This window comes from Penicillium angulare, assembly GCF_028827245.1.
Source record: "Penicillium angulare strain IBT 27051 chromosome Unknown utg000008l_segment0_segment0, whole genome shotgun sequence".
NCBI lineage: Eukaryota > Fungi > Ascomycota > Eurotiomycetes > Eurotiales > Aspergillaceae > Penicillium > Penicillium angulare.
Window position 1 is genome coordinate 933,394 of NW_026623167.1, and position 12,851 is coordinate 946,244.

Consider the following 12,851-nt stretch of genomic DNA (forward strand, 5'->3'; position numbering starts at 1 on the left):
TAAATTTTTCGGTTATGAACAAGCGGGACTTTCTACCTACCCAATGGTGCACCTGCATAAGCAGAATATGCAGGCAGCTGAAAGCGGGGAATTAGCCAATCTGACTTGAATAATGTCATTGTACATACATGCATTACTACATGTATGTTGTTCGTGTAAACGTCATCTGCCCAAACTTTGTTTCTCGTCAAGCCGAACGCTACACTCGCCAAGACTGCACGATGCACAAACAAAAATGATCTATCCAAACTCTCTCGCGAGAAAAATTCCATCAACCATTCGCGCAGTGGGTCTCACACCCGTGGCTGGTGGATCCGCCGACACCGCTAGACCCCCCTCCCTCGTACTTTGGATGTTTTGTTTTTCCTTTTGAGTAACTTGTCTAGACCCGACGCGGCGGTTTAGTTCTTGATACGCTAAAAAAAACGGTTCGTGCAGGATCACGGCAAAGTACTCCGCTTTCTCTCTGACACCCCCTGTCTTTCTTCTCCCCGCAACTCCCCTGTCATTTTCCAAAATTGCTGGTTTCTTAATTCTCCGAGTTTCTTCGGACAGCTTGAACCAGGGTTTCTGAATTGACCGCAATCATGGCTGGCAGGTTAGAGGATATCGCGGTCGTAAGTGGATCCTTTTTTGTGCTTTTTTATGATCTCATGGGCTTATTCTAACACCTGCATAGGACCCCGATCTATACTCTATGGCCACAGGGTATAATGGGGAGCCACAAGATTTTCAGTCGTGAGTATCGCTCCAACACCATATGAAGAGAATTGGCATTTTGCTTACTATGATACTATTATCTGATTAGGGAAACTACCTCTCTCGCATCCACTATTGCAAGAGGACGATTAGAAAATGGCCGAAGGTTAGTTTCGTTTGTCTCTGTTATGACGGTTCTCATCGTGAAATCGTTTCTTGTTTTCTTGATCCTAACTATCTTCACAGATACCAGGCTATTAAAGATGATGATTACTGGTTAGTCTTGACATGGCAGCTTTGCTGTACGCAAAATAACGTGAGATACGCCTAGGGGACCGTCTGATGAGCAACAATTCGAAGCGTTTGAGATCGGGTGAGTCTTCCACATCTACATGATCTTTCTTACAATCTTGCAGGACAAGAAGTTCATAACATTGACGAATTTAGTCACCTGGTTTTCCTTGTGATTGATCATCTTCAGCCGAACCCACTCTTCCACGCTCCTATTGGGGAATCACCAAAGGTGAGTCCAATGAAGTCGACATACTCCCTACTAGAAACTTCGCTAAACTTACAACACAGAACATTCTAGACATTGGAACTGGCAAAGGCAGCTGGGCAATGTAAGTGATCTGTAACACAATTGTATACAAGCCTGTCTTCTAACCATCTGTTAGTGATGTCGCCGATCTCTACCCAACAGGTACTATTTGTCTTGAACATTGAACTCGATCTCCTTTTTTTGATAAACTAACCTCGAATAGCTACCGTCCGAGGTGTGGATGTCTTCCCTCCACCCGTAACATGGATGCCTCCAAACTGCGTCTTCGAAGTAGACGACGTACTCCGTGAATGGACATGGAAGGAACCATTTGACTTTATCCACATGCGTTTAATGTACGGTGCATTCGCCCCAGAAGGATGGAAAAAAGTCTACCAACAATGCTACGAGTAAGCCGATCGACTTCCGACCATAGTTTCTTCATTCTTTGAGGCCCTAATCCCACAATTACCACAGTGCCCTCGAGCCCGGCGGCTGGATCGAGCAAATGGAACTAGACGTACGGGTCTACAGCGACGATGGAAGTTTACAAAAGCACCATGAGCTATATAGATGGGGCGACATGTTCATCAACTGCTCCGAGAAAGCCGGTTCCTCTCTCCGAACACATGAAACAATGCGCAAGGCAATCGAAGAGGCAGGTTTCGTCGACGTGCACGAGAAGAAATACAAGATTCCTCTTGGTCCGTGGGCAAAGGATACGATCTACAAAGAGGCTGGTCACCTTCAATATGCGCATTGGAATGCCGCTCTGGAAGGCTGGGCAATGTGGCTTCTTACTCACCATGGAGAGCCGAAGCCATGGACAAAGGAAGAGGTGCAGGTGTTTTTGGCTAAGGTTCGCAAGGAGCTGAAGACACCTGCTATTCATGCTTATGAGCCTGCGTATGTCTTTTCTTCCCTTCCTCTCTATTCCTACAACCTTTTCCCCCACTTCTCAATCAGTTCCGCTCATTCATGCTAATATGGTGCAGGAATCGTGTTTGGGCGAGAAAGCCTACACTGGCAGAGATGAAGGCGAGAGAAGAGACCCGGATCAAAATTGAGCCCTCGCCGTAGTCTCATTTGGAATTCTTCGGTTTAGTGGAGGTGGTGTGGTTGGCGTTTATGCATTTCCGAAGCCAGCTTCTATATTTAACAACCTCTTTCAACCCTTATATACTCTATCATGCAATTAGGGAATTGTCTATACGAACACGGTGTACTCTCATTGTTTCCAAAAGCATGGATTTGTAAAGTGGTGCATAGTGGTAGTCGATAATAAGGATATTTTATTGGAGTACACCTACAAAATTACTGTCTGCCGTAAAAGCACATTGCGATCGTCAATATCTCATCACGATAGTCACACTGCAGTCCCATAATCATGACATAGTTATCCACTTCTTTATCAATGGTACATCTCCATCCGTTATACTCAAGAGCCCCATTCAAGCAATCCTCACCGCCCTGACACGCCCCACCCGTCCGCGTACGGACAAAGCTCAAGCTCTCACTCAATCTCCCAAGTACATCATCTCATCTCATCAAACCCACAAAATGGATCTAGTAGCAGGTGTCCGCAAAGAGGGCAGCCGGTAAGCCCAGACCCTTCTTCATTTATATTCATATTCATATTCATATCCGAACTAACCAAACCCAGCGGCGGCCGCACGGAATTCAAATGGTCCGACGTTCAAAGCTCAACACACCGCGAGAACTACCTGGGTCACTCAGTGATGGCCCCGGTAGGACGATGGCAACAAGGCCGCGATCTATCGTGGTACGCAAAAGGCGACGTAAACGATGAAGAAGAACGAGTTCGCCAAGAGCAAGCGGAACGCCAACGAGTCAAAGATGCGGAGGAGGAAGCTATGGCGCTTGCGCTGGGTTTGCCTGTGCCGGATAAGGCAAATGCGAATATGGTGCCGTTAGGACTGAGGGGTGATAAGGAGGAAGGAGAAGAAAAAGAGAAGCCGAGAGAAGAGTCAGGACGTCATGGACGTGAACGCGAGCGTGAGCGTGAGCGTGACCGTAGTCGGAGCCCGAGGCGGCGACACCATGGACGCGATGATCGGGGAAGAGATCGGGAGCGGAGACATCGCAGACATTATGAGCGTGAGGACCGGGATCGAGACCGTCGTGTTCCTCGACGGAGGTCTAGGTCTAGATCTAGAGATCATCGGGGGAAGAGAAGAACTGCGTCTCGGTCGAGGAGTCGTCATGGTCGTCGGGAACGGGCTGAACGAAGCTATTCTCCTGCTGAACGGAGACGGGATACTGAGAGACGGAGGGATCGAGATCATGGTGATCGTGATCGGAGAAGTTGAATTACGAATACGTATTAATGCTGTTTCGATACCAACACGAACATTTTTCTTTGGAAATGAGTATACATGAACACTAACATGAACATGAACATGACACGCTGAGGTCTAACTCATCTATGCGTCCTAATTTACATGCAATCATCTCGTCCACTACAGTTCATCGTGGGCGGTCTCTGCACGGTCAGGCAGATCTGGCATGGACATAATGCTCACCACCAAACTGGTCCAGCCGGTAAAGTGCTGGTTGCGTTGCCCAACACCTGTCTCTGGGTTATATTGTTCCCAGGCAAAACCAGTTTTCTTCCACTCGCGGAAAACAATCTCTACCAAGTTCTTTCGCAGCTTGGAGTACATCTCACGCGCTTGTTCCTGGTGTGGGCCGTCTGCGATGGCAGTGTCCTAGAAAGATGAGAATTAGAAAAAAAAATAAAAACTTCCTGGAGATTTGTGAAACTTACGTATAGATTTCTCAACACCAAGTAGTTGATTGGCATCCAAACCGGACCGCGCCAGTAGTTCTCGTCTGTGCCATAGAATTTGTCCCTCTTGCTCAGACTGCGAATACCGTAGTCACTCCATAATTCCTCGGGATCAGCGATCAAATCCAGAATTGCCTTCAAGCGGGGGCTATCAGGACCAATCATGCCTGTCAAGAATGGGAAGATAGAGATGTATCCCTTGTGGCAGACATGCACGCTCTCTTCGAACTCATCGATGGTAGCATCACAGAAAGTCTGTGCCTTCTCATCCCAATGAAGGTCGTCAATGTTACGCGAGATGGCATTCTCGTAGTATGCAAACTCCTCGGCATCATCCTGCTCGCCCAATGTCTCTGCAATGCGGCGCAGAGTGCGAGTCATCATGCCCATCCAACTGATCAGATCCACGTGCAGCTCACCAGGGTGCGGGGGTTGAGGACGGGGGTAGTCATCAATACCGGAGGTCAGGATGTGCTGAACGGAACGTCCACGCCAGCGGTAACCTTCCTTGGTTGAGAAAGCCTCGCGGTCGTAGGACTTGATGTCACCGCGCTGAGTGCTGCGATACCACTTGTAATGTCTCTTCATGAGGGGGTAGAATGAGCGAAGGTAAGCATCTGCCAGCTCTGGGCTGCGCAGGGTAGCAGTACGAAGGCTCTCAGCAACATCCTCGGGGTCAAGGTTCTCAGTCTGAGTGCTCTTGTTGGTTTGGGCCTTGGCCTTATCCATGAATGCTTCCAGGGCCATGAAAAGAGTAGGTGGGTTGGCGTAATGTGGGTATTGCACTGTGAACTCATGGGGAACCTTGCTGCGAGCCTCCGCGCCGAGGATTTGTTCACGAGCAATCCATCCATCCTCGTCCATGAGGTGGAACCAGCTCTTGATAATTTCGAGTCTGGGAATGTCAGTATATCGGTTATGGAAATATGTGTTCAGACTGGGAGAATTGGTAAAACTTACGCAACGTCGGAGTCATATTCCATCACAGGCAGCAAATGGAAACCTTCATCCCAAAGGAAACCTCGGGGGAAGAAGGGCCGAGAAGGAACACAAGTAAAGAGATCCTTAGAGCCTTCAAGAACAGGCTTGACTGCAGCTCGAGCCTCAGCAGTCTCCTCCCAGAAGCCCTCGTTCTCCTCCTCATAGGCAGGATCGTTGGACCGGTCGACAATATCGTCGCCATGGAAGAAACCGATGCCACCTACCAGGTTGGAAAGCATAGCCTTGGAGAATTCGATGTACTTGGAGGATGCAAAGGGCACCTGAGGGGCCAACACTTGTTTGAAACGCTCAGAGAACGAAAGTGAAGCCTCCTTGAGTTCCTTAGTGATCGTCTCCGCTATTCGCGATTAGAAAAATGCCGTTTAGTTTTTAATTTACTTGTGGATGACTTACAGGTAACAGGCTCACGAGCAGATCCAGAGGAGAACAGAACATCAAACTATAATCATTAGCCAGCGTCCTTTCACAAGACATCGTAGATGTATTCACCTCAAAAGGACCCGTAAAGACTTTCTGGACAAGATGAGCATTGCCATCACCAGGTTGGTGCTTAATAGTAAACAGCTGAGCTGGGGGAGGAGCGTTTTCGGCTCCATACGCCTCAACGGTAGGCTCAACTTCACCCTTCATTTGCATGAACATGATGCCTAGTTTCAAGTCAGAATAATACATTCTAAGGGGCTTGCTCCAACGTACCCTTAGCCTGCCAAAGCTGGGACTGCGGCATAGTCATACTAGACACAAGACCCTTTCCAAGTGGCTTCTCCTCTTGACTTGGGTGGTCATGCTCAAAGTACTCGTTGCTTTCTGGACCTTCAGTGACATCAATCGTGAAGTCTCCAAGCTCAGAAGAGTAACCCTTGAACTTGACGTCGCCCTCAAGTGCAGGTGCACCACCCACGCTATCAGAATCAACGCCTAATTGACCCAATCCTTCAAGAGTAGTATAAAAGACCATCGAGATAGGCTGATCGGGTGCTCCATCATCACGGGGAGTACCCTTCACACGGAATCCCCAGCTACCACCGTTCTGTCCACCGGGTACCTTGACGAAATCAATTGTAAGGTCCAGGGAGTTCCCAGCATCATGAATTGTCTGGCGTCCTCCCTTTCGAATATCGTACTCGTCCCATCCGTATCCGGCCATTCCCTCATTCTGCTCGCAGGTGTGTCGGAAGTCTAGAAGATTGAATCCCTTGTTAACACTGTCTGATATGCTCCAACACAGACTGGGAATCACAGATGCAAAACATACTGGCTTGTGCGGAGGCATAGTCATCTACCTTCGCCCACATGAGCCCTGCAGCGAGGCTGTTTGCAATTCGAGGGCGAACCCCGAAATACAGGTTTGGTTTGTAGGGACCCCATAGTAGCGATTCGTTGTTGGCGCGCGCGGCCTCTTTGATCAGGATGGATACATCGTTGGGGTCTTGGCTTGCGAAGACGCTTGTCGCGGAGAGAAGCGACGTTAGGAAAATTGGGATCCGGAGATGCATTCTTTTCAGTTGCATCGGCCCAATTGAGAGGACATTGAGAAATTGTGGCTAATTCTAAATCGTAAGCTGGACGGGTTAACTGTTCTCTCCGCAATTACGTGGCCCGAGCTTCCTCCGTACTTGGTGGTTTGTGATTCGGTCATTGCCAAGTGTGTGGATCGGCGCGAATTTGAGATTTGATGGATTACAACTTGAGAAGGAATCTGTAGATTTAAATTTGTAGAAATATATGCTTTGTTTCTTTACATTGATATATAGGTATATGCATAGTATACATATGTTCAAAGCTGGTCGCGAGGATCAAGAGAAGCAACCTTTGCGCTCTTGGCTTGACCATCAAATACGAACTCGCTCATGAGTTTTCCTGTACCAGGACCATTCTGGATACCCCAGCAGGTATGGCCAGCAGCGAGATAAAGTCCTTTGGTTTGTGTCAGACCAACTAAAGGTCCGCCTCCACCACCAACAGTGTTAGGCAAGTAGCAGGCCTGGCGTAAGCTCACCTCGCCATCTCGTAGCTCATCTGAAATACTGCCAACCTGATCAATGATTTCCTGGCAGCGTTCAGGGTCAACTTCAACTTCAGCTGATGTTGGGGGTAATGGCACAACTCTGTCTCCATCACCACAGCAATACACGGTATCATCTGGGCGCGTATATATCTCTGGCGCACCGACAGTCGGTCGCGATTTCTTTGCAGGGTTGAAGTTGGCAGGAATCTCGATGTTGGTGAATAGCGCATATGCACTGACAGGTCTCGTTGGTTTGATAACAACACTGTGTGCACGCATTGCCGCAATCGGGGCTTCGGGTAGTACAGTTTGAGTCCATGGACCGGCCGAAACAATCACATCTGTAGCGGAGATTGTGTGCGATTCACCAGACGCTTTGTCGGTATAGGAGACAGACTCAACAGTATCTTTAGAACGCGCGATGTTTGTAACTTGCCCAAGGATGACGTTCACGCCTTTTTCTTGGGCTAGCTTCGCCATCGATGTGGTGAAAAGATATGGGTGAACCTGGGCAGTCTCGCCTGGGCCACTCATACTCTCATAGGCTCTCAGGAGACCGGGTTCAATCCAGTCCAAGTCCTCGGGGATTCTGGCTGCTTTCAACTTGGATACAGCGGCTGCACTGCGCTTCTGTAGGGATTCGTGGTTTCCATCGTCAGATGCCTTCTCTTTTTTATCCGATAGGGTGCGGCCTTTGACGACTATTTGACCACAATTGGTTTCTCGGTATCCCCATCTGCTTTTACCGTCATGCTCCTTGGCAAGTTGTTGGTGAAGGGAAAAGCTAAGGTCCACTAGGTTACTCGGGTAGGCCCATTGTGCTAATAGTCCCCCCGCTTTACCCGAAGCTCCCCCTGCGATATCTGAAGCTTCAAGGAGTGTGATTTTGTGTTTGGCGGCATCGTATGAAGGGTGTCTTGTGAGGAAATAAGCAGAGCAGCATCCAATGATGCCACCGCCTAGATTGAGGGGTAACTGATCAGTATGGATTCCTTTTATCTTTATTGGGTGCGGGGCGCTAGAGTGGGCGCAAGTCATGTCTTCGTACCAATGATAACGATTTCGCGACGATCTTTAGAGGCCGCCATCTTTGAAAAGGGGGCGAGTTTGCGCACTAATGGACGGACTGAAGCCACAATGAGGTATGTTGGGAAGTGGAAGGAAGAAAGTAGCAGCACCGGTTTGCGCGGTTGAGGGCGGCTACGTCACCCCGTCTAAAGACATTCCAGTCATGTGCAAGCTATTTAATCCATAACGAAAAGTACTACATATCGATTGAAAATCCCATTAGGTGGATCAAGTGCAATGGTTAAATTACTTGAAATTTGAATAAATATATGGTAATCAAGTCTCAAAATTCTTTGAATGAATTTAAGAAACAACCCGAGGGTCCGATGCTCCACGAATGCAATATTGCTGTAAATAATAGAAACACATCGGAGAAAAGAAAGCATCCGTAGACGATGGTACACAAGGTATAGCTTGGGAAATCATGAATGAAGAAGAAAGTCAAAGAAAAAGAAGAAGAGAGAACCGACTAGCCAGGACTGAGCGGACGATTGAAACCACCGGAACGGTTCATGTACTGGCGGTACTCTATTTGCTTCTCTTTGCGCACGCCGTAGATATCGTTTCCAGGAACTTTGGTGTTTTTGGTGGTCCGGAATCGAGTGAATCCCATTGCCTTTCGCATCATTGTTTCCATCTCGTCCTCATCCGCGTCCTCTTTGAAGTCGATATCCATTTCGTCTTTCGTATGGGAGCCATTGGCTTGTCGTCCATCATCGCGATCCCGCGGGTCTCGCCGGCCAGGTCGACGGTCATCTTTATAGCCTCGGGGAGGTGATCGGCTCCCAGGTCGGGCGTTGGCACCATTTCGAGCTGGTGATCGCGAACGAGAACGGTCTCGGTTAGCTTTATATCCTAACATCGTAGTGTCAATTGGAATTTCGACAATATGTTTTCTTTCCCGTGTTCTGCACTCACCTCGTCGTTCAAAGCCGCGGTCCCGGCTGGTACTCCTTTTACGGCCCTGGGGCGGTCGTACATCCCGGTCTCTGTCCCTTCGATCCCGGTCGCGGCGATCTCGAGACCAGCTCCTTTCTCGCCTTGTGTTCTTGCGGTCTCGCGAACGCGATCTGTATCGTCGGTCCTCACGTGGACCATCGCGTCGGTCATCTTTGGGCGCAGGTGACCGTCTATGGTCAACTTCTGAGCCTGGTTCACCTTGGCGAGAGTAAGAGTCGTTTTTCTCCCACATTGCACTGCTGTCGACTCGTCGAGCTCGCTTCGCTGGAGGCTCTGCCATGTTGGTTGCCCGACACAAAGACGTTTGTCTCGCGCGGGTGGGCGTATGGTATGGTCCGATGAGGATTCAGAGACGGGGTGTCGTTAATCCCGAGTGATTTTATTCAAAGCCGATTAGAACAGAAAAAGCTGCATCTTTGGTGGTTTTCAAGGGTGGGGTATCAAGTGGCCGCCATGGAGAAGCTGCCAACGAGCGTGAAGGTTGAAAGTTTATTCCGGCCGGCGCGACATACCAACTGCGCAGCTGCCCCATATGAGCCCAGAGATCCACATTAACACACACATCTATCTACCTTCTTGCTGCCGAGATCATTTCTAACGTCCTTCGTCTACGATTTTATGCTGCATCATACTCTGTTATCAATGATGGAGATTAATCTGAGCTAAGGAAGAGCCACCACGATTACCAAAATTCAGATCAATTGCACCGTCATCAATATATTGTTATTTAGACGCATCTTGCAGCTCCAGCACGTTGCTCAGTGACAAATGAAAGTCCCACCATTTTAGTTTCAAGTTCTTCTTTGCTAAATGCGATCTTCTTTTCTTCGGTTCCTATGTAACTTGGATAAAAATTCGGCTATATCGCGTCAATGGGAAGTCTCCATCGTCAGTACCTTGCAGAATGAGTGAGATATTTTGACCTTGCTTGGCATCCTTTGGAACTGATACATTCACCTTCCTCTTACCGACCTCAGTCATATGAACACTCCCTGGATACGTGCCCTCTTCAAAGAACTGCCACCATGATGTGGTGACTTTGTCTGAAGAATCTGGGTCACTGACTGCAGCAACCAGCAGCACAGTCGATCCAGGGCCAGCTTTTACGGTCGTGTCATTGAGTATCTGAACCGAAGGTGGATGATTGGCACGCCGAAAGTCCGGTGTCATTGTCCACTGCATTCGAGCTGCGAAATCATTTTGCACAGCTGCGCTCCATCGGTCTGTCGTATAATCCGCGACATCAATACCACTGGCGTTCTTTTCATTGCCATCGTCGACAGAAACCCACAAATTCGGTGAAGTGCTGTTCTGCTTGGCCCGACCTCCCCAGCCACCGAGGCGTGGACTTTCCGGGTTCTGAAGGCCTGTTGACAACAAGTTGTTGAAGCATATATTGTCCCCCTCGCTCAAAAAGTCATATGCGCTTAACGGTTGACAAAAGCTAGATGTGTTTGCCGTTGCAGGATCCCCAAAAATGTCTTGCCTGTCACCTGGCATAGCTTGCCCGTCAAGCCAGGAACGATACATTCCTCCATATGGCCCTGTCTGGACGTTTCGCTTGATCCAATCGCCAGAGAAGTATTTTCGACTGCCTGTGGATAGCCCGCGAGTGTTTCCTTGGCCCTTGTTGCAGTTATACCCCCAGGTTGCTCCTCCGGCATCCAGAGACTCAACACGGACATCTGGCCAGCTTGGTGCAATATATTTTGCGTATGTATCATCCTGGAAACCGCTTGCCATGATCACAGCTTTACGGGAGACCTCTTGCTTTACTTTCGTCCACTGTCCCGACTTCGAGTACTTCTCCTCAATCGACTTCAAAGCACGAGCAATAGTGTTGGTACCACCCCATGCCTGCAAGTAGATCTTTCGCGGGTCCTGATCTAATATAAGAGATCTAATAAGATCTGAACCTTCGGTGTCATGGCTCATTTCTCCCTCAAAATCTATGTTGCCGATCTTGATCTTCGACAACAGCTCGTCTGGCGTGGGGTAGTGCGGATCATGGTTGTTAAGGTTCGGCCAAACCTCTGCCCATGCCTTGAGAACTTTGTCTTGGATTGTTCGCGTGCCTGTCCAGCGCCATTGCCACTGTGGGGTGGTATATTCGCGACCAGGCAGATAGAACATGGTGCCATTGCCGTCACCGGACCAATGGTAGCGACTTGCGCTATAGATGATACCTTGAGTGTCGAGCTCATTCGAATACAGTAAAAATCGAATAAGAGAAGTCAGATCATCCTGTTCCATATCGGTCGTGACGACTGTGCGCAGCATTGCCGACCTGTCGGCAGCACAGGTGACAGTGGCCAGGATGCCCAATGTGATGATGTAGCGGATAATAACATGCATCTTGGTGTCTCTGGATAACTGTATGATGTGGAAAATGCACGATGGCTGGTCTTTATATTCTATACTCGGGCGCATCATGATATATGGGGTATGGGGTAGGTATGGCGTACATGAGCGCCGATCCGGGGTTAAAGTTACCAGTTTGAGCCTTGGGTGCCTGACGCAATGACAGTATCCGATAACTGCAATAGCAAACGCCCAGTGGACCGTCTTACTGAGGTCAGCGGGTCATGGATCTTCAAGAATCTGCCGGTCTACATTTACCCGACCCTCACCCGAGCCTGGGCGATGAGAACGCAATAGCATCTAAATTGCCCCTTTCAGCCCATGTTCGGCGAATTATTTCAATCACGTATGCAGGGCTCTTTCTCTACAACCGCTTGCCAAACTGCCGTTCTCCATGCCGGGGTTAAACACACCAAAGTGAGCGATGCCATCCATGTACCCCGCAATCAAGAACAGGATGTATTGATGCCGATCCACAAATACCCCAGTTTATCCACACTCTAGGTCTCGAAAGCAATATCACTTTCGGTAAATAAGGCGCTGGTCACCCATGGAAACTATTCATACGGGAAACCCGGTCTTCTTAGTCTCTGTGGACTTTTACTTGTCCTCGGACAATCATTACGGAGGCTCTACAACTAGTGGTTAGCAGCTAGCCACAAAGCTAAGTCATCCAGCATACAAAAACCTCTAGATTTGGAGCGGTTGCGCTGTATTCAGGTTTGATCAAGTGTTAGACGCTTTAAGGGTAAGAATGGCCTATTCAGTCACGCCTTCTCTATCAATAGTTGAGCATTAATGCTGTGAGGAAAATCAGAATATAGCAACCCCAGTTAACTACTATAGGTTACACAGACGATTATATATCTAGCTAGTCTTGAAAGAAGATATCACAGCTACATGGGTAGGCGCAGGAGTAAACGAAGGAGAAGGAGAAGGAGAAGGATTTATAGCTATACTTACAGCGATATCATAACAATACAGTTAAATCGTTATGATGTCGTTTATTATACATTCTTGACTATATAGACCAGAAATCGTGATGTGGTGGTATACAGCAATCTGAGTGTATTACTAACTTGAAGTATACTAGTACTACCTAGCGGCTATCAGTGTATTACCGGTATCTCAGTTTTCTACCGGTCAAAAAACGATTTTTCCCGCTGGGCGCTGTCGTCGCCCGTAGACCAGCCGGTATTTTCGTTCGTCGCTGGTCCGATTTTTGGGGAATGGATCAAGAATCGAAGAAGCTCAACCTCCTTCCTGGCAGCGAGACCGCTGAAATCTCGAAAGCAGTCCACCACAACCACCACAACCACCACCACCACCGCCCAACGCCTCAGGTTGTATAAAAAAGTACAATCAATCGAGGGAAATCTTGAACCCGGGCATTTCAATTCTTC

At 48.5% G+C, this 12,851-nt stretch overlaps 6 protein-coding genes across 6 annotated transcripts; 2 read left to right on the plus strand and 4 right to left on the minus strand.

The window, feature by feature from the left end:
• Positions 1-587: 587 nt before the first annotated feature.
• N7478_011068 (class I SAM-dependent methyltransferase) lies at positions 588-2,320 on the plus strand (the record flags this gene model as incomplete). Its single annotated transcript, XM_056927282.1, has 11 exons — positions 588-617; positions 680-738; positions 809-865; positions 946-975; positions 1,031-1,072; positions 1,147-1,222; positions 1,282-1,322; positions 1,377-1,402; positions 1,464-1,650; positions 1,718-2,146; positions 2,236-2,320. The coding sequence occupies 11 exons, from the start codon at positions 588-590 to the stop codon at positions 2,318-2,320; spliced, it is 1,062 nt and encodes a 353-aa protein (XP_056774330.1).
• Positions 2,321-2,800: 480 nt separating this feature from the next.
• Positions 2,801-3,640, plus strand: N7478_011069 (MMtag domain-containing protein; the record flags this gene model as incomplete). Its single annotated transcript, XM_056927283.1, has 3 exons — positions 2,801-2,838; positions 2,904-3,262; positions 3,324-3,640. 3 exons carry the CDS (start codon positions 2,801-2,803, stop codon positions 3,638-3,640), a joined length of 714 nt encoding a protein of 237 aa, XP_056774331.1.
• An 80-nt stretch (positions 3,641-3,720) lies between these two features.
• Positions 3,721-6,547, minus strand: cwh41 (mannosyl-oligosaccharide glucosidase; the record flags this gene model as incomplete). The annotated part of the gene is made up of 7 exons (XM_056927284.1): positions 3,721-3,969; positions 4,029-4,944; positions 5,010-5,388; positions 5,445-5,490; positions 5,541-5,698; positions 5,748-6,230; positions 6,307-6,547. 7 exons carry the CDS (start codon positions 6,545-6,547, stop codon positions 3,721-3,723), a joined length of 2,472 nt encoding a protein of 823 aa, XP_056774332.1.
• A 281-nt stretch (positions 6,548-6,828) lies between these two features.
• On the minus strand, positions 6,829-8,147 carry N7478_011071 (NAD(P)/FAD-dependent oxidoreductase; the record flags this gene model as incomplete). Its single annotated transcript, XM_056927285.1, has 2 exons — positions 6,829-8,018; positions 8,108-8,147. The coding sequence occupies 2 exons, from the start codon at positions 8,145-8,147 to the stop codon at positions 6,829-6,831; spliced, it is 1,230 nt and encodes a 409-aa protein (XP_056774333.1).
• Positions 8,148-8,596: 449 nt separating this feature from the next.
• On the minus strand, positions 8,597-9,367 carry N7478_011072 (SNUT3/LISCH7 family protein; the record flags this gene model as incomplete). The annotated part of the gene is made up of 2 exons (XM_056927286.1): positions 8,597-8,982; positions 9,046-9,367. 2 exons carry the CDS (start codon positions 9,365-9,367, stop codon positions 8,597-8,599), a joined length of 708 nt encoding a protein of 235 aa, XP_056774334.1.
• A 554-nt stretch (positions 9,368-9,921) lies between these two features.
• On the minus strand, positions 9,922-11,442 carry N7478_011073 (DUF1593 domain-containing protein; the record flags this gene model as incomplete). The annotated part of the gene is made up of 1 exon (XM_056927287.1): positions 9,922-11,442. The coding sequence occupies one exon, from the start codon at positions 11,440-11,442 to the stop codon at positions 9,922-9,924; it is 1,521 nt and encodes a 506-aa protein (XP_056774335.1).
• Positions 11,443-12,851: the final 1,409 nt, after the last annotated feature.